The sequence below is a fragment of the Harpia harpyja genome, chromosome 12 (assembly GCF_026419915.1).
Source record: "Harpia harpyja isolate bHarHar1 chromosome 12, bHarHar1 primary haplotype, whole genome shotgun sequence".
In the NCBI taxonomy this organism is placed as follows: domain Eukaryota; kingdom Metazoa; phylum Chordata; class Aves; order Accipitriformes; family Accipitridae; genus Harpia; species Harpia harpyja.
In genome coordinates this window covers 12,285,729-12,307,146 of record NC_068951.1, presented here as the reverse complement: position 1 = coordinate 12,307,146, position 21,418 = coordinate 12,285,729, and the positions used below count along the sequence as shown (strand labels likewise).

General features: G+C 43.7%; 1 protein-coding gene across 5 annotated transcripts in view; it reads left to right on the top strand.

Annotated features, from left to right (window-relative positions):
• The window catches only part of LOC128149121 (S-adenosyl-L-methionine-dependent tRNA 4-demethylwyosine synthase TYW1-like), a 111,459-nt gene that overhangs the window by 71,253 nt on the left and 18,788 nt on the right, over window positions 1-21,418 (top strand). For all 5 annotated transcript variants that reach the window (XM_052803949.1, XM_052803950.1, XM_052803951.1 and 2 more), the window contains one exon: window positions 13,133-13,243. In XM_052803949.1, coding sequence (XP_052659909.1) covers window positions 13,133-13,243 — 111 coding nt within the window. The remainder of the gene's footprint in view (window positions 1-13,132; window positions 13,244-21,418) is intronic.

Here is a 21,418-nt window from a genome sequence, read left to right as displayed (position 1 = left end):
GCTGACGTGGGGGAGACTGGGTTCCTCTGTTGGATCCAAAGTGACTTTGGTGAACATTCAGTTCATTCTTTAGCCAGAAGCATTTGGCTAAAGCTGGGCTCTGTTTTTAAACTGCTCTTATCCCTCACTTTCTTCTTCTGCACATAAGAATGCTGTTCAAGTTTTTTCTTTAAGTTTCCCAATCTGTGTGTTGAGATACTTTGCACGTTATTGTTTGAGGCAAACTTTCCTCCTTGTTGCCCTCTTTGGGGCTTCCCTCCTTTTCTGTAGTTTGTTCTTAACATTGTCCTTTTCTTGACTTCCTTGCACTGCTGGGGTTACAACTGTGTGCTATTAAGTGATATGTTTGAAATGGAGCCTCTCCAGGAACACCGCACCAGGTACCACAGGTTACCCTCACCTTTGGCCAAGCAGCCAAGCTGGAGACATCAGGTCATGGAGCTAGAGGGATGTAACAGTGTGGAGCTGGGACATTTTGGGGAATGTGAAACAAAAGAAGGTTGTGGGAAGTCCCAGAGTGTGGTTTCAGCTCTTCTTCATCACAAGACTGGCTCTGAATGCCTCTTCTCTTTCCCACATGTGACCAGACACAAGTACATCTACCCCATCCTGTGACCTTGTAAGCAAAGTGCTGGCCCAGACGAAAGTAGAGGTGCCTATTCAGCTTAAAGAGAAATTGTTTTTATGGTCAGATCAAAGCAAGTCAGTGATTCTCCTGGATTTTGCACCCCTTTGGCAAAGGGGCAGTTTTGCAGATGGGATGGAGCCAAGGTGGCCGAGCAGGTCAGCTGCTGGCCAAGCTCCTGGGTTTGTCCTCACTTTGTGCTAAAGAGCAGCAGCTGGAGCTGGACAAAGTGCTTGTCAGTTGGTGCCTGTGTGGCAGGTCCCTGCTGCTGCGGCAGCTGCTGCTCCAACCCACGGGACTGCTGCCATGCTTAATTGGAAGATGCCTGTGTGGAAAAGGTCCTGATCTCACCTATATTTGGGAGTCTTCACAAGAGCATCCCCTGTCAAGCTTCTGGTTTAAGTCCCTTCAAAGTCAGTGGGACCTGGACACAAACTTGGAGTGTTGCTGAAGGCTTTTATCGTGGTGAAAGGGCTTTTTAGTTTCACAAGTTCACTTTCTCCTCAGATTTGAGCCTGTCTTTGGTTGTGATGATTCTTTGGCACAGGGCTCAGTGGGAGTGCTACTCAGGCTTGTGCTAATGCTTTTTTTCTGGCTGTTTGGTGTTAAACATACTCTATTTCCCCAGGAAATGAAATATTGTCAGACTGTGTGGTCTGTTTAACAGCAAACTTGAAGTGTTTTTTTTCTGATGATTTGATATGATTTGTTTTAATGCTATTCTTCTATTTTAAGTTACCTTGCATTGGACTTTTTTTCCCTTGGCATAAATTTTACATGATAATTCTGTGAAACTGCCCTAGAAATATTGAAAGGAAATAAATAATCACTGGAATATTGTTGGTGCTGATTTGCAACAGTAAGTGTATTGAAAACAAGTCCACGGAAAATGGATAAGGAGCAGCCATGGTTCTGGATTTACTTAACATTTTTAGGTCTCAGAACAAAGCTGTTGCTATGCTTTGTTTTATTTCTAGAGATTTTTAACTAAAACTTTTAATTTCTACTGAAGTGTGAAGCAATAAAGTAGATTACAAGCAATAGGTGGCGAGTACAGAAAGAATGATTGTGGAGGGGAATGTGACTTAGGATGCTGGTTTAGGAAGGTAAGATAATGATAATTTGATTTATTTTCTCCTTGGTTTCCAGTCTGGATCACTTATGCTTTGTACATCAACAGGACTGCTCACAGGCTGAGAGGCTTTTTTGGTTTAAAATTCTGGCTTGAGGATTAGTGTTGATGTGCTTGTCTCACTCCAGGATTTTCTTTTTATTTTGAGGCAGAATTTCAAAGCTGGTCTATACACACTGATTTTTGTATGATACAAGAACAGTTATGTTGACTGATTTCTGTCTTTTAAAAAAACTGGTGCAAACCAAAAGTCCAACTTTCCTGGTTTTGTAATTATTATTCATGAGAGTTTTTCATCTTATTTTCAAGGCTCTAGAAGAATAAGAAGTTTTGTAGGGCGTTCAGACTTGGCACCTCATAATAATAATATTTGATAGAGACACTTTTGTTTCTTACAGAAGTATATTAAAACTGAAAGAATTACTAGTCTGCTTTGCTCGTTGGCCTTTGTCTAAGGGGACTGACTTGGGGTCCAGATGCCAAGATGAGATGTGGGATCAGTCCCTCATCATTTGGATGTGTGCACCTTACAATTGGTTTTGTTACCCGATTCTCTCTCAAAGAGCAGGAATTGGTTTTGCATGAAAAGATAGTACCAGGTTTGTGGTTTGGTTTTTTTGAAGTTTGGGTTTGTTTTTTTAAAAACATCCTAATTTCTTTGGCATTAGAACTTGAATGTTGTGCTGGAGCTGGTGCAGGGCCCAAAAAGAGGGTGGTGGTGACAAGGTTGGTTTTCTCCTGCGTCCTGGGGATGACATGGGGACAACTGTCATGCTGTAAGATCCTGGGCGAAGACCAAGGGCTTTGGTGCTGATGTGCAGGTAAATGCTGGGGTTGAGCGCTCTCGCTTCCCTAGCAGTAAAATCAAAGTTCTGAGCTTTGCTCTGGTTTTACAGCAGAGTAGCTAATGTGTTAATTATCCTATGGTAATATGCACCTTTTTTAGCAATGAAGACAAAGCTTTAGCTTGCTTTAAACTGGTGTATTAATAGCAAATGCTTGAACAATGTATGTTTTTAGTAGATACCTACGCAGCATAACCTATTCAGGTTTTTTGCTTTAATGACTGTATTAGCCTGAAGAAAGGAAGCTGAAAACTTTTGTGCTCTGTGCCGAGTTAATCTTTGAAGGGAAGAAACCTCTTCTGCTGTGCAAGTCCGGCTCAGCAGAATGCTCCAGGTGTTTGCAATGTGACTTTTAGGAGGATGTCATCTCTCCAGTGCCTGTTTTCAGGGCTGGTCATGTAGTGGTAGATGAGCCCAGATGAAGTGATGAGCCCTTTATTTAAGGGGAGGGTTCTGGTTGCCAAAAGACTAGATTAATCTGCCATCCTTTCAAGGCCACTGAGTCTTTCCCTGATGATGTTCTCCTGATGGGTGCCACAGCTCATCTGCAGAGCTTCTTGGGAGCTTGGAGGCTCAGCAGTGCTGGATTCAGGAGAGGCAGAAGTGATCTCCAGTCCTCTTACAGACACTCTGTCTCCAGGCTGAACCGGAAGGGTTTGGAAAGCTGTGAAATTTGGCGTGTGTTGGCATCTGGGATTTCCTTTTACTGTGTTTTGGGTCTTTTATACTTTGTGGGGTTTTATGCATAAAGATGCATGTTATTGAATATAGTGAATAGATACTTGGCTGCAGGGGTTTTCTTCTGATCGCATCCCTGTGACAAGTAATTTCCAAGTGTGAAAATTGCTTTGATATCTTTATTCAGGACTTGCTTACTTAGTAAGGCATTGCATAACCCGAGCAAGGGAGCCAAATCGAGTCTTTGGAGAGGACGGCTTCTCCCTTCGCAGGGACTGTCGCTCGGAAAGGGCAGCTCACCTACTGCTGCTGTGTGAGAGCAAGGAGCCTACTAAGAGTGCCAGCGCTGTGCTGGGCTGCGGGATTGCACATGCATTTCAGTTTTTTGGCTGTTTGGATCATGATCGGAGTGGGTCTTTGCCAGCTAGGAAACTCTGAAAATGTGTCATGAAATCAGTCTGCAAGTTGAGCCTTTCCTTGAAGGGAATAAGAAATATTAATGAAACTAAGAAGCCGACTTTTGAAGTGGCTTCCTGCTTGTCGTGGTTTACCAGGACACTGCTCATCATCCAACACCTGCGAAGGATCCATGAAGTTGTGTGAAAGAACAATTTTTGTTTAGATTCTGCGCCATAATTTCTTCTCCCCCAAGAGTGCTTTTTCCATTTAAGCAATGCAGTGTTTCTATTGACAATGTTGGTTTTGTTACTTGAGATTAATTAGCTGCAAAAATATGGATTTATGTTGAGGAGTCTGTGAATGAAATGTCATTTTTCAAACAATAAAATTATTTTATCTAAGGGAAGTTTATGAGTGTTCAGAATATCTGACTTTAAGCTAGCAAGTTGAAATAAAAATCTGGGTTTTGCTATGTTTACTTCCAAACAGTAGGGTGCTGTTACTCTGCTTTATCAAAAGAGCAAGTTCAAGTGACGCAATCCAAGGTAAGGGTCTTGTAGGACCTCAGTGCATGGTTTGGAGGAGGAGGAGGTTTGTCTAGTCTTTGCCCTTTGTCCCAGTCTTCTCCAGTCCTGCTCCCACTGCTCCACTGCCCCAGCTGGAGAAGGGAGGTGCTCCCCTGCCCCAGCCAAACTCATATCAATCCAGCAACCTGCTCTTTGCAGCACAGTTGATGTGTTCACCCTTCCCTCTTCCTCCCAAGATTAGACCTGGGATGTTTTATGAAGAATAATTATATTTGATCTACAAAAAGATGAATGTTGAGGAGGAGGGAATTAAAAAGAAATGATAAAAAAAAAGCAGCCCCAATCCCTCTTGGTTAGTGAAGCGACAAGGGAGCACTTTGTCAAACTGACATGCAAATCCTTTATTAACATCTTCTGGGCCAGCGGATGCTGGGAGAGCAGTTGTCACCTTGTGGGCTGGGTCTTGGTCTGAGGTGTGTTCAGCGGTTTGGCTTTGAGATTTGGCCATCGGCAAAATATGTGCATACAGAAAATGTTCATTTGCAACTGTTATAGGACTAGCAAAATTTTAGGATGGTTTCAGGGGAAAATGTAACCACCTTGGAAACAGGCAGAAACATCAGTGCTGCTGCATGCTGCTCCGAGGGCTGGGCTTTGTGCCGGACTTGGCATAGCCGGGGCAGCTGAGGGTGTCACCCTGCTGCTCTCTGAGCTGGGCTGCAGAGCTGTCACAGTGCCTGGGGTTGTATTTCAATGTGAGCTGCTGGAGGGGTGCAAGGATGCAGCAGCCTGGTGACTCATCTGTGGGTTCACCTGAGTCTTGGCCAACCTGCAGAGGACAGAGGAAGAGCCACATCCCTGTCTGCTGGCCCTGATGATGACTTTGAGCTCTGGCCGTGGGGCATTGCTGTTGCTGGGACCAGGGCATGAGGCACTCTTTGAGACAAAGATTTTGTTCTTTTTGTCTGTCGAATGAGAGACTAGGATCTCAGATCCACTTAATGAAAGGCTTTTTTTATTGTAAGTATCCTTCCCTAGCCCTGTTCAGGTTGATTTTGTTTTGGGGGTTTTTTTTGTTTGTTTGTTTGTTTTTTCCTTGTGCCCTGTTCTGGAATTCAAGGGATGCAATGGTTTTTGGGGTAGCTTGGAAAGATTTTAGCAGGAGTTGCCCAAAGGGCAAATACTGCTTTTCCCCAGGTTGGTTCTTCATTCCTTAGTCTTCAAGTCTACTTTGTCCTCAGGTGTTTGGGGAACAGAAGGCTGAACTGGCCACTGTTGATTTGTATTTTTGGGACCTCATTATTAAAAGGGTGACAGTTGCTACATAGTTTTCAGAATGCAATGAGAGACAAAGCACAATATCTCTGTTTCTTGAGGCCTGTTGCCAACACTGATGTGGTTTAGGTGTCCTCCAAAGAGTAAAATTGAAAGACTTGGGGGAACAAGTCATAGTGTGGTATGTGCCAAGGTGGTTCTCAGTGGTTTTCCTTCTTTTAAGATATTTCTTGAACAATATTCTGTATTAAGGTGCCTTTAATGGACCAGCTACCACATACAATCCCATACAAACCACGTGTGCTATATTTTAGAGAAGGCTGCTATGATAACCTGAGCAAGGGTTTGGGAAGGCAAAGGGTATTTGTATCAAATTGCTCAGTTTCTACCCGTATGCTTAGTTTCCTGTGTGGTCAAAAGCACCTCATTAACTGCTTTTTATACCTGAGGTTGTGTGTTGAGAGTTGGAGAAGTTCATCAGAACTGCACAGGATCACAGAAACACGTTGTCCCTTTGTTCCTTGAGTGCTGTGCACTGGCCTGAAGGAACATCTCTTAATGTGAAGGACTCACAGTACTCGATGGTAATTGTCCTTAAGCAGCAGCATGGGCCCTTCCTAGTGCTATTCTGGCAGCTCTTAAGGGTGGGCTTTGTGCTTCTGGCATATGTTGTGACCTGTGCTTATTGCAGGTCTGATGATGTGCTCTGTCAGAGTAGCATCTCCTCCTGAGTCAACTGATTTACCAAGGGCAAGAGTAAAAGCACTGCTGACCTCTAAGCTTCGGAACAGAGAGGGGCTTTCCTGGCAGAGAAGGGTGGTCCTGTAGGGATGCTGCTTTCTGGGGCATGGAGCATGTGTTGGGTGCCTGGAGGAACTCAACAAAGATGCTACTTAACCTCTTGGGAGGCTGCTGAGATTTTGAGCAGCACCAGACTCCTCCATCCTTAGCCCTCCCAGCTGCATGGCGAATGTGATGTGACCTGCAGCCATGCAACAGTTTTGTTGTGTGCCTTGCGGAGACAGAAAGTGAGATGACTCCTCCTCCACTGCTCAGCTGCAGACAGGAGCAGAAGCATCAAGAAGTCCAATGCAATGTTCTGCAGCCCTGTGAGGAGACCAGTTGGGCCTGGAGTGCAGCCAAAGAGGCTTCACTTGGCTTTCAAGTGTTCACAACTGGAAAAATAACCCTTTAATAGTCAGTTATTCTGTTTCTGCTATCAACTCTTTGTAAAGCATGCTCTTCAGCCATGGTCTCAATCAGGAAAAGGCTGAAGATTACTGCTGAGTGCTGTCCTATTGCCTGGGCTGGATGAGCGTACTCAGTGCTCAGAGCAGAGGGTTGTGTTGGAGCAAGGATGCATCCTGCTTTCCATGCAGCTGTGCAGGCATTGTGCCATATAACTGCTCTAATGAACTCCATGTTTTTCATAGTATTACTTTAAAAGTTATTCTGACTTCCCCAGCCTTGAATAGATTTGCTTCAGCGTGCTCAACTGCTCTTCTGTCTGCTCCCAGTTCTTCATGGAGGTCTGAATTGCTGGTTATTCAGTCTCCTTTGATGGGTGGTAGGGCTCCCACTCTGGCTGTAATTAGGCTGCTTGAGTGCAGCGTGCACTGTCTGTTGCCCTCTCAAATTGTTGGTTTGTGCTGATGCTCGCCTGATCTAAGGGGACCTTCTCTAACATCTGCAGCTTGTAATCCTTCCTCATGGAGATGGTCTGCATACTGCTCTCAGTTCTCCTTCTGAAAGGCACTTGACGAAAATCTGCAACTCTTAGATGGGCAGGATGGGAGCTGTCGAGGAGATTGTCTAGTCCAACCTTCCTGCTCAAAGCAGGATCAGCTTGGTGGGTTGAGTGCTGAATATCTCCAAGCATGGAGTCTCCTCAACCTCTCCAGGCAACCCCTTCTGGTGTTCAGTCACCTTCCCTGTAGAAGTTTCATTTAAAAATGCAATTTGCTGTGCTTCAGCCTGTGCCCATTGTGTCTTGTCCTTTCCCCTGGGCATTACTGGGAAGAGTCTGGCTCCATCCGCTTTACTCTCCCTGCCAGGTATTTATTTACAAGGGCACAGTCTCTTGTTTTCTTTTCCATTTCTTATTTTCCTTTGCCACCCAATAGGCATGCATGGTCCTGCAGGGCCCTAGAGCTGCCCCTTCCTGGAAGGCTGATTGTCTACATAAAGAGCTTTTTGGGGTAAAATAGATGTGATTCCACACCCTTGACTTTCACCCATTCAAAAGGCTTGTTATGATATTAACTTTTCCGTTAATGGTATTCTGATGACTGTCTGAAGTGAAATAATGGTTGCTTTTCCTGGAGACGTGGGGAGTAAAGCATTGCAGTCTGGTTTTATATCCTGATGGTTTAGATCATCAAGTTCTCAGGGCTTAAGCTCTTATTTCTTGTTTTTCAGTGCTTATAAGAGGATCTCCTGGGGCCCTATTGTACAACCAAATACAAATAATACATTAATAAAACAGGATTGTGTATTTGTACTGCTGGCAGTCTGTAAGGATTACTTGTATATAACATTTTGTGGTATTAGGCCCTTAGTCATTTTGATCTGTACCCTCTACCACTTTTTTAAAAGTGGCTTTTCTCTCTGCTCAGATAACACTTGAGAGATGTTGCCTTCTGGAAAGAAGTTTCTTCAGTTGTAATATTAATTTCTGATTTTTCTGCCTTTTTTCTGTATCCCTTTGGCAGTGTTTTAGTTTCTTTACCTACTTCTTTCACCACCGGTTGTGAGAAGCTAATATAGTTTTTGTGATAGTTCAGTTATTGAAGTGATAGATAATACACACAGACTGGTTATTACTTGTCAGTTAGTGCTGCCCTATGGGCAGAAAAGCCCTTTTAGTGCACTTGTAGCAGTTTTAGTTTTATGAAGTACTTGAACTTTAAACTTGGACTTCTGAAATGATCTAGGATGTATATTGGACAGTATTAAAAAGGAGATTTAAATGGGAGGAGAAAAAAGTACCTCCCTTCATGCAAGCCTTCATTGCTGTAAGAAGAAACACTCGCTGAAGCATTGTACTTAATGTACGCTAGAAAATATTGTAATAAAAGTAAACTGGTAACGTGTCATCCTCTCCACAAAACTGTTCTTGCAATATCGCATTTACTTGTCTCTGACAGCATTCCTCCTGCGTTCAACCTGTTGGCCTGAGCTTCGAACTGTTTTTTGGCATTCATGTTTAGTCCCTCTGCAGAATGAGTGTAAAATGAATAAATGAATTTTTTTTTTTTTTCCCCCCAGAAGAAGTGTTTGCATGCTTCAGCCCAGTTTCAAAGTAGGAGAGAGAGCAAACTGTTAGAGTTATAAGAACAAAGCATGGAGAGTGGTTAGGAATTAGCCCCTAAAAAACACTTTTTAGATTATAGGGGGAAGAAGTGAGATGGTCCCAGTAGTTGCAGGCACCAAGATGTTGGGCAGAGGGTGTCTCCACTCACCCTGGCCTGTAAGATGACAAGTGACTGGACTTCAGACACCAGAGGAAAGGGGAGGGAAGGCTGGCAGGCTGCTTGATGGTTATCATTGCACATGGATGTCCTCTGCCAACATAAGATTTTTTTTGCAAATGTTTGTATTTTTGCCAGTCCAGTTGGGTTTTGGTCAAGTCTGCCTGAGTGCATGTCCTGCTGTTCCAAGCTAGAAGCAGCTGTTGGTGGGCTATGTGCCTTCACACCAGCTTTCATGTCACACCCTCCCTTTGTATTGGTGGCAGCCACTGGGAAGAAGGGCAGCTCTTCCAGTTGCTGTCAGTGTTTTGTGGCCTTCCCTGAACCTGCCCCATCTGCTCTGGCAATTGCAGGGACCACTTGGGAAACAACCAAGCATGTATAAAAGAAGTTGACAAGTGCTGGAGGCTGTACCTGTGATCCCAGGAGGAGGCAGGGCTCCGTAGTTGTCAGTCCCATGTTTATGAACCCCAGGGGACTCCCATCTTCTGCGTCAGCAGAGGATTGAGCCACATGTATAAGAGCAAGCAAGAAACCTTCCTCTGTGCTGCCTCCTGGGGAGCCGTCCCAGGGAGAGAAGTCCCGGTGGTGGCTGTAAGTGCAGTCCTGAGGACTGGCAAATAAGAACCAAGCATGTATTTGTTTCTGCATTAATAATGGTTTGTGTTAATCTTTGCAATCTGATTTCATGCATTTTTAATAGACTAGACTTGGTGGTTTTTAAAAAACATATTGCTTCCACTATATTTTGGCCAGAAACATGAGGTGTGGGCAGTCCCCTCGAGCATGGTCTCCTATGGGAGTTGTCCTTTCAGCCTCTAGAAAACAATTTTCTGTCCTTTTGAAGATCTCATAAAGGAATTGAACCTTGGGAGAACACTTGGTATCATTTTCTAAGCTTGTTTCAAGCATTGTGGCAGTACTGTAAATGACACTTATCACACATATGTTCTTCAGGGTAGCAAATGCCCTCCTGAACTGCCAGCACTTCACTTACCTAAAGGTTTTGCCCTTGCTGCTCAGTAGAGGTGACATGTAAAGCTCTAGTTGATCCATTTCATATTTGGGCTAGGTTTAAATATTTTTCATTAGTCTATAGGAGCTTTCCATATGTCTGTTGATATTATTCATTATCCTTAATTCCAGCACTTGAGACCAGTTTCTGCCTGGTCCAGCCTCCCATTATCTGTATGTTATGTTCAAATTCCCCAAATAACAAGTATCTGCTGTCTGAAGATCAAGTAGATTTTCTAAGACTTTCATCCCACAAATGGATTTCCTGTGTTTTATTTCTCTGTGTTAAGGCTGAGATTTTCTTTTCTTTTTTTCCTTTTTTATATCCTCCACTGCTGCAGACTATTCAGCCAGCAGTGGCGATGGTGCTGGATTTAACAGGATGCACTGTCCCACTTGCTGTGTGCTTATTGCCAAACTACATTTTCTATGCATGACAGAGGTGTCCAGAAATTTACTCTTAATTTTAGCATGAAACCATCCTGCCAAAAAAAAAAAAAAAAAAAAGAAATGCCCCTAAAGGCTTCACTTCATGAGGGGCTCCCCACTCTGATGATTGCACCGGGGACCCAACCTCCCAGTCTCAGGACTGAGTCTGCATCAGCAGTCTTTGGTAGGGACTGGTATTAAAATACTATTTTTATTTATTGTTGCCTTGAAGCTGCCTGCATTTGTTTACCACTGTGAGCTGACCTTTGGGGAGACATTTCTTGATTAATTGGGTATCTAATCACTTCAGACGATTGACAGGCGTGTGTGTATTGGAGTTTTTCCTCTTGTTAGATGTTTTCTCTCTGGTTTCTTCTTTCCCTGTTATATGGCAAATGATGCGTTTATTTTATGTATTAGTTCCTTCATTGTTTTTCTCTTTAGTAATGAACTGTTGATTTCATACTTTCCTGTTGTCTCTTGGCCTGAACCTTTCTTTTGCCAATCCATTCAAATCATAAGAGTCTCTTGTTCTTAAATATGTGCTTATATGCTATGGGTAAAATAGAGGCCAGCTATTTTAATTCTTGTAATAATTGGCCTTCAATAATCATTCTCTCAATAATTCTTTAAAGTTACTCTCCACAGACTTTGTCAAAAAGCAGCTGTGCCTTTATTTTCTCAAGACACTGACTCCTTGTAGGTATCAAACCCTTGCTCACGTTTGTCCCCTGGAGAATTTTGGGAGGTTTGCCTGGTGCTTTAGGTTCCCAAGATGACAGGTAGTGAGTGAGTGAGTGTGTTGGGACACTTCTGCCTGCATTGGGTTTAGTTCTCTGTATGTATCTACCCTAAAGACCTACCCCTGCCTGTGTTCAGATGTTAGTGGGAGGAAGAAGATGCTCCTGTTTTTTATTTGTTTGTCCTCTAGTTATTTGTTAGTAAATAATCTGGAATGTGTCCATAGCAAACTGGTGTAGAAAATACTCCCCCCCACACCCCGTGGAAAACATAGCAATGTGTTTTAGGTAAGTGATGTTTTGATTTTTATACAGAGGACAAAATTTACTTCATAGCATGTAGGTCAGAGGCTCTGAAGAACTAAAACATGGCTAGATTGGGGATTGGTAGTGGGAAGTATTGGTTTTATCTGGGGAGGGATAATAGCATGAACTTTTTAATAGCCTTGGACTGGGACTCAGGGTCCTGGGATCTGTCCCTGCTTTGCCCCTGGTCAGTGGATGCTGTCAGAGGTATCACAGTGGGAAACTGTCTGAGGTTTAGTGATGGAAAGTTCAGTTCGGTAGCAGATCTCCTTACTAGCTTATCCTGAGTTGAAAAAAATGTAATAAAACAAATAGTGTGCATGCTTCCCACATGTGGCACTGAAGTTCAGGTAACCTCGTGCCACAGGCATGTCATGGGTAGTAGGTAGGGGAGAATCTCTTAACCTGAGTCTAAGCCTGGACTTTCTGGAGCAGGAGAATTTGATTCCCACCTTTGCTGTGCCATGAAGTCCCAGGCCTGGGATACAGTCTGGCCCCAGCTGTGGAGTCTTGGGCTGCCATGGATTTGTTACGGTGCTCTTTTTCTCTGGCTAAACTGGTACTTTTGTCATGTTTTACAGTCTACAGTGTGCCAAGGCAGGAAAATGGGTTAATTCAAAAAACAATTTTGCTGGAAGATTGCTCTATAAATAAATTCCAGAGATAAGTGAAATAAAACATTAGTGGAAGATGAAAGGAAGGATAGGGGAAAGATGGAAACAAGCAGATGTAAGCAGTGAGACTGGATTTGTTCCATGGCTAAGTGCATATAGTGATAGTAGAAGTCCTTTTGTCACCAGTAACTTCTTTGGTGAGCAGCCCTTAGGAAAATCAGAATAACTCCAAGGAAAGAAGTTCTTAGAGTGCTGTCTGCCACTGTGCACAGAAATAAGTCAGGTCTGTGCATCTTGGAGAGGCACTGGTGTGATGAGGCGCTGTGGCGCTCAGCAGCGGGATGGAGAGGACAGATCCATGCAGGGATGCTGCCAGGCAGAAATCCAGCTGCCCTGCTGCAGAGGGTAATGAGGGGTGGATGCCGCTCTTGTAGTCATTAGCGCTGCAGCTACTGTGTTTGTTCCTAATGGTTTGCACCACACTTTTTATAAGGCTAGGTCATAAGCAGGGTATTTTCAGTGTTGCCCGGTTGTGATTTTAATTGTCACTTTGTGCTTCCAATAAAATGTTCTGCGTAACTGATCACAGGCAAGCCTTTTCTCTGCGATATTGTACCTGACATGCTGGAAATGTTCACGGATGGGGCAGACAATGGTCTCTATTCTTGTTTGTCCTGTCCAAAAGTCACCAATGCCACACGATCCAGCTGGAGGAAATAAAATATCCGTATAGCAACAAATGGTGAGATTTTATGCCTGGGGAAGCAAATCAAAGAGAGAGAAACTTCCTGATTATTTTCCCATTAAGTTAAAGCTCCTGTAAAAACAAAGTGCCTGGGATACATAGAGGGAAGGTAAGTCTTTGTACAGAAAAAGGTGGCTCAGTTCACAGATGATGTGTAGTACCTTTCTTGAAAGAACAAGTGAGGTGGCTCCTGGTTTGGGTCTGGTTTGTTTTAGCCCCTGGGTTCTTGGAATAAATGAATGAATTTCCCCCCCTGTTTGAAGCTGTGTGCAAGGGTGGAACATCCTCCCTGTGTCAGAATGTGTTGCTAATGTAATTTTTCCTTTATTTCAGCAACAGCGTACTGTTTATAGGCTAACACTGGTGAAAGCTTGGAATGTGGATGAACTCAAAGCCTATGCTGATCTGATATCCCTCGGTAAACCAGACTTCATCGAGGTCAAGGTGAGCTGCACGGAGCTATTTTATTTTTTTCTGTCAGTATTTTACTTTTTTCCCCTCCCCATTCCCCCCAGTCTTAAACTTATATGAGTAAATGCAATTCTTCCAAAGATTTCAGTGATGCGTAAGGAACCAAGGACCTTAGCTCTTATTTCTAATGTTAGGCAGCCAGGTTTCTAATATGTTATGTGTGAATTTGGAGCAGTCTTCAGTGTTATGCAAGACAAGCTTTGTACAAGCCAGCATCAATTTCTGCCCAACAGAATCATAACCCTCTGGTCTTTTTTATATTTCTCGTGAAAACAGAGACTGATAAATAGATATTCTTTCTTTATGTCAACCAACATTTTAAACAAAATATTCTGGGACAAGCCAGTAGTTTGTGGTATTATTCTTCCCATCCTGGTCTCAAATTCTGCCAGGGGAAAAGGTGATAATGTCTGGTTTACTGATGTGGTATTTGTTTGGTGGTGCAAAACAGGGAAATACTACCCTCTGGGACTGGAAGACCTGCTAACAGAAACATGTGAGATACAGCAGGACAGGAGGTGCTTTTTCTTGGGGTTAATCAATTTAGTATATAGAGAATGTAAAAAAAGACACATTACAAAGTATTCTGTAAAGAATCACTATCAGCATTTTCATCCAGCAACTCCCCTGCAGACCAGCACATTTACCTCAGGTCTGTATTTTTGCAACTCTATTACTCCTGGACTTTCCCTTTCCTTTCTCTTTTCTTTCTCTCTTTCTGTTTTTTTAACCTTTATTTACTGCTGCTTTGAAGAAAAAGCCTGGAGTTTGCTGCAATTTCCTTATGAAATAAAACCCAAAGGTTTTGATATCATCAGTATTGAGAGGTCTCTTTCTCTCTGAATGTGCTGCTGACGTTGATAGCTTAATACAAAATAAGATTTTGAGTATGGTTTGGGGAAAAAGCCTCAGTTTTACAATGTGTATCAGACTGCTTTATATTCTTCAGGTAAAACCTAGAAGGAGGAGTGTTCCTATGGGGCCCTTCCCATCTTGCATCTCCTGACTCCGTTACTGTAGCCTGGTTGTACAAGATCCTTTCTTCCAGCATGCGAGGAGGGCAGAGATGAGTGTGCACGCCAGCGTGGAGTATGAGGCTGTTGGTGTACATGCTACTTAGACTGCTCTCTCATGTGTTTCTGAGTGTTCTCCAAGGCAAACATCTGTCTCCTCCAAGGTGGAGGGCTGCTGTTCGCTTTGCCTGGGGAAGGATTCAGCCTTGCAGTCATGGTTTCCCAGCAGTGTGGAGCTCAGCTCTCTCAGTGGCTTTTCCCTGGCAAAATCATGCCTTGAACTGCCAGGGAAATAAGCGAGAAGAGGTGGTCAGAGGTATTCTCAAGGTGGTCATAGATGTACTCCCGACACTATTCCAGCTGGGACAGGCTCCTGCCCGCACTGCTTCAATCAAAAATGTCACCTTTGCACTCCAAGTGCTTCACAGTGCTTGTCACATCTCAACCAGCAAGGACTTTCTCCGAGGAGGGGATATGTATTAAGCCCTTCACCATGTTTGCCAAAGTATGAACTGAGGCAGAGAGGCACTGCATGACATTCCCAAAAACCACATAGCATGGTAGTGTCTCTGGGGGTTCAGCATCACTCGTGTACCTGCCAACACCAGCTGCAAAGGGTGTTCAAAGGGGTTGCAGGACAAGGAAGGCAGAGGGGTGCACCTGGCACCTGATGGCCACCTGATTGGGTGGGTTTGGGTCTTTTCATGGACTGATATGAGTATAATTTTGCAGGTTGTTTTTGGTTTTGATTTTTTTTAAAGGTGTATGCTGTTTAATGTTACTTAATTAAATTTGCAAGTGGGATGCTTTGATCTAAATGTAATTTTTTCAGAAATATTCCAGCAGATAAGTGAAGTTCTGCAAGTACTGGAGGACAGAAGTGACTACCAGGGTGCTGATCCTTGTCAGATCATGGTGCCTTCAAGCTAAGGGACAAAACATCTTATGCCTCAGTTTCTTCTTCTGTGAATGGTTTAGCATTGTGCCTATACTGTGACCACAAAAGCAGTCTGTAGTTGGCATGTGGAAAGCCTCTTGTCTTTCCAATCCCAAGAGCAGTACTCAGGGACACAGGGAGACTCAGGTTTAAGCCTTTTCAAAGGATGCAGCATGTCTCTCCCTTGTCTCTGCTAGTTGCTGTACTTAGGCTGGGAGCAATGAGGAAGGTCTTCCCTCCCCTGGTTACAGCTGTCATTAAAAACCACAGTACAGCACTTCACAACTTCATTGTGATCTGTATACTCTAAGTCCAAAAAAGTCTTATGCAGTTTGCTCTTTTTTTCCGGTCTAGTGGAGGAAGGACGATTTTCCAAAGCTCTCAAAACCATAGAGCAAGTCTGACAGCAGCTAAGCCCCACAAGACAGAAGCGAGGAGCTGAGTACAAGAAAACACACTAATTCCTTTTCAGCTTCAGCAGCAGAAATGAATTGCCAGGGTGCTGCTCCACCTCGTTCACCAGCAGGCTCTGAAATAGTCTCAATTTTTTTCCATTTAATTGAGCTTTTAAATAGAGCTGTGCTGTCCTGTTATCTTAATTTTGAGGACAGGAAAGTAGGGATCATATATTTGAAGTATGAAGCATGCCATCATGAGTAGTGTTGCTGGCAGTACCCATTTGCACTGGGAGCTGAACTGGTATCACTGTCTGAAACAAATGGTGCAACTCTGTCCTGGCACAACATTTGGGGTTTAAATGGCATCTCCATCCCTTTTAAAAGTCACAAAATTTTGTGATGGCTTCCCTGGAGTGGGGGGTTTTCTTGACACTGGGTTGTGTTTAAATAGACCCCAAGTTGGATGAAAGGTCTTGCTTGCAGATTTTTATATGGGAAGTTATGTGAGAGCAAGGATTTTTTTAACACAGTTGCCTTTCTTCCTTGCCTCTTTGGAGCAAGAGTAATGTTCCAAAAGGTGGGCACTTGGCGCTCTGCAGAGGGGAAGTAGCTCACACTAAATATAGTATTAGCCCAAGTCAGTGGCCTTATTTGTTTCACATAGTTTCTTCTGCCAGTTCCCGCTAAACAACAGCGTTTCTAAAGCGCGGAAGATTTGGCTCAGTAGGGAGGTGCAATGGCTTTCTCTTCTTGCTGCGCAGTCTCTGTGACTTTGAAATGGGAGGGGATTACATAGTTTCTCACCTCAAGCATGGAACCAATTTTTCCCTTTTCTTGACCAGAGGGAGTAAGCGACACGTTTTGGAGTAGCTGATGAACAATGAGTTGCGTTGCTGCGGGGTAGTGAGAGAGTCCGGCCAAGTACCAACCGGAGAGGCTGACAGAGGGGATGTCATCTTAAGGATGGCTTCTTTACTTGGCTGTCCTTCTCTGAAGTGTTGATTGATTGCTGGTGGGGTGGTGTGCCCCCTGCCCTGCTGGAGATGTTCGTGTTGCTGCTGTGCCTGCACTCAGACCCTTACCCTGTGGTCTGGCCTAACTATAAATTAGTAGGTTATCCTCCTTTGCATTTAGCTGTGTGCTCTGCAGGCAACTTGTTTTCATCTGATCATCTTTAATCCTGGCTTGCAAAGTTCTTGTCCAATGCCCTACCCATGCGATCTGCCTTCTCTTATGGCAGGATCGCTGGTGCAGATGGCTGCTGCAGTGGTTTCAGAGGCATCTTAGCTGTGCTGTTGAGCAAACTGGGGTTGAGAATGCTTCAAGGTGCTTTGTTGCTTCTGCCTGTACACCTGTGGGGTGAAGCAAAAAGCCGGGGTCTCTGTCCCTGCGATGTTTGACTGCTCTGGAATAAAAGGTGAGCAGATCTCCCTCTCAGCAAAGGAGAAGAGCAGAAGAGGGGTACCCCCGCAAAGCCTGTGAGTTTGCAATTGTGCAGGCAAAGTGTATGTAAGCAGAGTGATCACATAGGTATAATCCCACAGCACTCAAAGTGATGCTTGATGCAATAGTGCATAAAGTCAGGAGTTAAATTCTGACCCAAAGGAAGACAGGTAGGGTTGAGGTGTGTTCAAATTTAGCACTCATTATTGCTGTCGGTATTCCCTTTCATGTGTTCTATGTATTGATCTGCACTTGGACAAAAACTCCTGCCAGTGTGTAACTGGCCTTTAGTCTAGCCCCAGCAGTTGTGGTGTCCACACAGTGTTTGTGACCTGGGAATTTTCCCCAAAAGGCTTCATATTTTTTATTAAAAGTAATTTCTTGTGTTCCTTTGAGGATGAAGCGTATTGAAGAACCTATTTGGCGTGTGGATAGGACTTAGCATTTTTTTTTTTTTCCAAAACCCCAGTGTGATAGGTTAAAAAGGCAAAGGCCAGGTCCTGCTCAAAGAAAATAAACAAAAAAATATTACAAGATACTGCAAAGCATCTGCCAGAAAATAAGGCTCATCTCAGTGGGATTTCCTGCTTAAATACTTGAGATAAATGACGTTCATTTAAAATGAATGTAGCTAATCCACTGTTGCTCCGGAGAGGCTCGTGGAGTGGATAGAGATTTAGATTCTTGCAGGGCTTAATACTTGTTCTCATTTACATGAGTATCTTACAGCGGTGTAACTCTGTGGGACCCTATTCTCTTCTTTAAGCCAATAGAAATTAGCCTTGATTACCCTTGTGTAAAACCCAAGTAAAGGAAGAACAGTCATGTGGTTATTAAATACGCATCAATTTTATTTATTGCCTTAGTCTGTTTTAATGCCATAATGTCACTGTCATAGCTGTGCAAAGTTGATTGTTATATTTAAGATCTAGAACGTGCAACTCATCTTTTTGCAATGTTACCCTTTTTTTGTTTAAACAGCCAGAGGCTTGTGTTGACATGCAGTATTTTGCCATTTATATTCCTTCTTAAAGTAAAGAGGCAAAAGGATTTTCATATGAAATGAAAATGGGTCGTAAAGAACTCATTCAGATGTGTGAGCGGAGTGTGCTGCAGGGTCATGTTAGCGTAAGGCCAAATAAGCGCACAGAAACCCAGTCTGGACCTTCGGTCGTTGCAGACAGATCATGGAGCAGCTGGGCACACTTGCATGTTTAATTGTGGCTGTGTCCACGCATCCTCTCTGCACTGTCAATAGCTTTAAGGTTGTGCGTATGCAAGCGTGTACATCAGGTGCTCAAGCATGCATGTCAAGTGCTCAACCTTGCAAACATGGCTTTTGATTTCAGAGCTACTTCTGCAATGGTGTGGGAGATCCGGTTGCTCTGGTCAGAGCTGCAGGTGAAATGACATCCCTAGGGAAGCAGTCTGTATTTGCTAAAGTGAAGCTTCATCTTGCAGCCTTTGCTGCCTGCCTGAGCAGAGCCTTGCTGCTTCTCTCCATCTGTTTTAATTTAAGGGGAAAAGAAAAAAAAAAAAAAAAAAAAAGCCTGGCTTGTCCTTTGTTTGAGGGCAGTTCATATCATGGTGTTGTCTGAGGGCAGGGCTTGGGCAGAGCAGAGATGAGAGTCTCACCGCACAGAATTTCCTCAGGCCTTCATGAAATCAGTTTTCAGCTACTTGAAGGCACTTGTCCCTGATGATTTTTCTGCAGCTCCAGTGCAGCACGCTTGCGCTGAGCTCGTATTGGTGGATGGACTTGGTGTCTGGTGGAGCTAAGGTTGATGTTCTGGGACTGCAGCTCCTGCTCTTGGTATCTGAGGCTTTGGTACGGAATTAAAATGACCAAGTAAATGTCTGAAAAGAAAGACCAGAGGGAAGTATCTGTCCCAGTCTACTCAGTCTTGTCATTTTAACAGTAAAGATTATATAAGTGCTTAAAATAATGAGGAAAATGAGCTCTGCTTTAATGAGTTTTTAATTGCATGCAGCAGAGGCAATTGCCCCCACTTGTCAAAAAGCTATTCAGAGTCTTGCTACCATTCCAGTCTACATTTAGATGAAGAGAAGGTGAAGGTAAAAAAAAATCTCCTGTCCTAGTGCCTGCTATGAAATAAATCCAAACAATGTATAATTTCCACACCTGAAAAAAAAGCACTGACCACTTAATGTCCTCTCAACTGTGAGTCATGGGTCCAAGGACAAGACACGAGGCATGGATGGTCCAAGGTGGCCGGGTAGGCAGTGGCAGGGCTGCCCGGGGCTGTGCCTAGGGCTGTACCACCTCACTGTCATGCTGGAGAGCTGCGGGGTGGTTGGGCACCTGAGGTGTGTGACTCTGCTGGATAAATCCCAGTTGCCCTGGACTGCTGTGGAAAGCTACCTCCAGGCAGGTCCTGAGCAGCCTCTGCTGTGAAAGCTGCTCCTTTCCTTATTAGCATCTGTGGGTGACAGAGGCAGGGACCCAGCTTGTTATTTCTGTTGATCCAGCTAAAGGTTACAAGTTACTAATAGATGTGTCTGAGGAGTTCGCCTTGACATCAGTGGTTTTTTTCATGCTGTGAGTACATAGTAAGACTCGATAACAAGTTTCACTGCCAACATAGGTGAATGACTGAATTTTGAATTTTCAGGTGACACTGCCACACAGTTTCATTGAAAAGTCCGTCTTTAGTCCAAGCCTGTGGTTTGATACAAATACATTTCTGAAATTGAGGAGGAATTTTTGCAGTCCAGCACTGGGCTTGGGTGCAAATGTAAGCCTGATGAAAATCCAAGCTAAAATGGGTTGTTCTCAGCTATTTTCTGTGTTTCAATAAAGGTTAGTATCCAAAATAAGTAAGAAGCACAGGGCTTGGAAATTGCATTAGGCTTGTGAGAGTTTTAGATATGACCAAGGGAAGCTGAAGAAAATAAAGAGCATATAGAGACTGGTTGTGTGTGATGGCCCAGTGCTGCTGTGCTCAACTAACAGTCTGTAATAATAAATTTCTGTCCATGGCTCTGAGTGCTTGCTTGCAGGAGAAGAAGGGCTAGCACTATGTACTGTGTTTTGCAGCTGGGGAAACAGAGGCAGGGTAGGAGTGGGTCATAGCAAAGCAGGTCACTGGCTGAAAATTCACCTCCTGCCTTCCAGTCTGAGTCTTTCTACTCCTTCTGCCTTCCTCTGTGCAATCTCTCTTTAACAGGGCCTAAGGAGCAGAGGAGTGAGTGATTTAACAGTGGCTATTTCTCTCTCAATATCTATATGGTTCATTTTGAAGAGCTGGAATGAAAGGCTGCATCCAGCATTTCAGAATCTGGCTTTTACAGGAGAAGTTCCTTTGACTTCAGGGGAGTTGCTGAAGATTTATGGACCACTGTAGCCCCGATCTGCATATAGCCATACGTGTGGTGCATCTGGAGAGCTGGTGTTAAATATTGGGGTTGTGCTGCGTAACTAACTATTTCCATTCCTGCTTTTCAAATTTAACTGACACAAATAAACCAATGTCCTTCGTTAAATCAACTTGAAAGCGATTATTAAAAACAACCAATGAGCCTGAATGCACTCCACCAAGGAGCAGACGTGCATGAGAGCTTGTGTATATAATTTGGACAATGCCGATGCTCGGATCATAAGCATTTTTATTGCAGAGAGTGCAATCTATCAACATGTCATTTGAGGCTTTTTATATTTGTCTTGGGTCAGGGCTGCCCCAGTTTTTAAACAGTGGCTCTGTCGCTCAGCAGCTTGGGTGACACTTTGTTCTTCTGTTAATTCACACGAGCCTCAATTAAACAAATTTCTAATTTGTGGGCTAGGAGTTAAGAAAATTCTCTTGTTCAGTAATTAAGTCGGGAAGCCTGGAGTTTCAAAGTTGAGAAACAAAGCGCTGTCATATTTAGTTCCCTCGTGATCTTTCCTTCATAGCTGCGTGGATTAAAATGATTGCTGGCTGTTGAGATCTCCGGCAAGGAGCCAGATCGCAGTGGAAGAAATGTGCTGCTTGTGCTTCTTGCTGCAGCAATAATCATCTTAGCACAAGGCGTTGCTTAAATACAATTGTGCACCCTCGGCTCCGTTACAGCAGCACAGAAATCCAGAGCACGCCCAGCACAGTTGCTCTGGATTTGTACTGGCATAATGAAGAATAGCTGAGATGCTTTTCAAAAGGCTTCTGCATTTCAAGGTATTTGGCCAAAGCTATGTGGCATGATTAGGATGCTAAAAGCACCCTTATTAAAGACTAATTAAGAGGCAGCATCGTTGATGTTGCTGCTGCAGGGAAGTTGGTGTAAGAGCTTAGGGTGTACAATAGAATGGTTTCCTTTTTTAATACTTGATGTCTTAATAACTGTCTTCATGTATTACTGA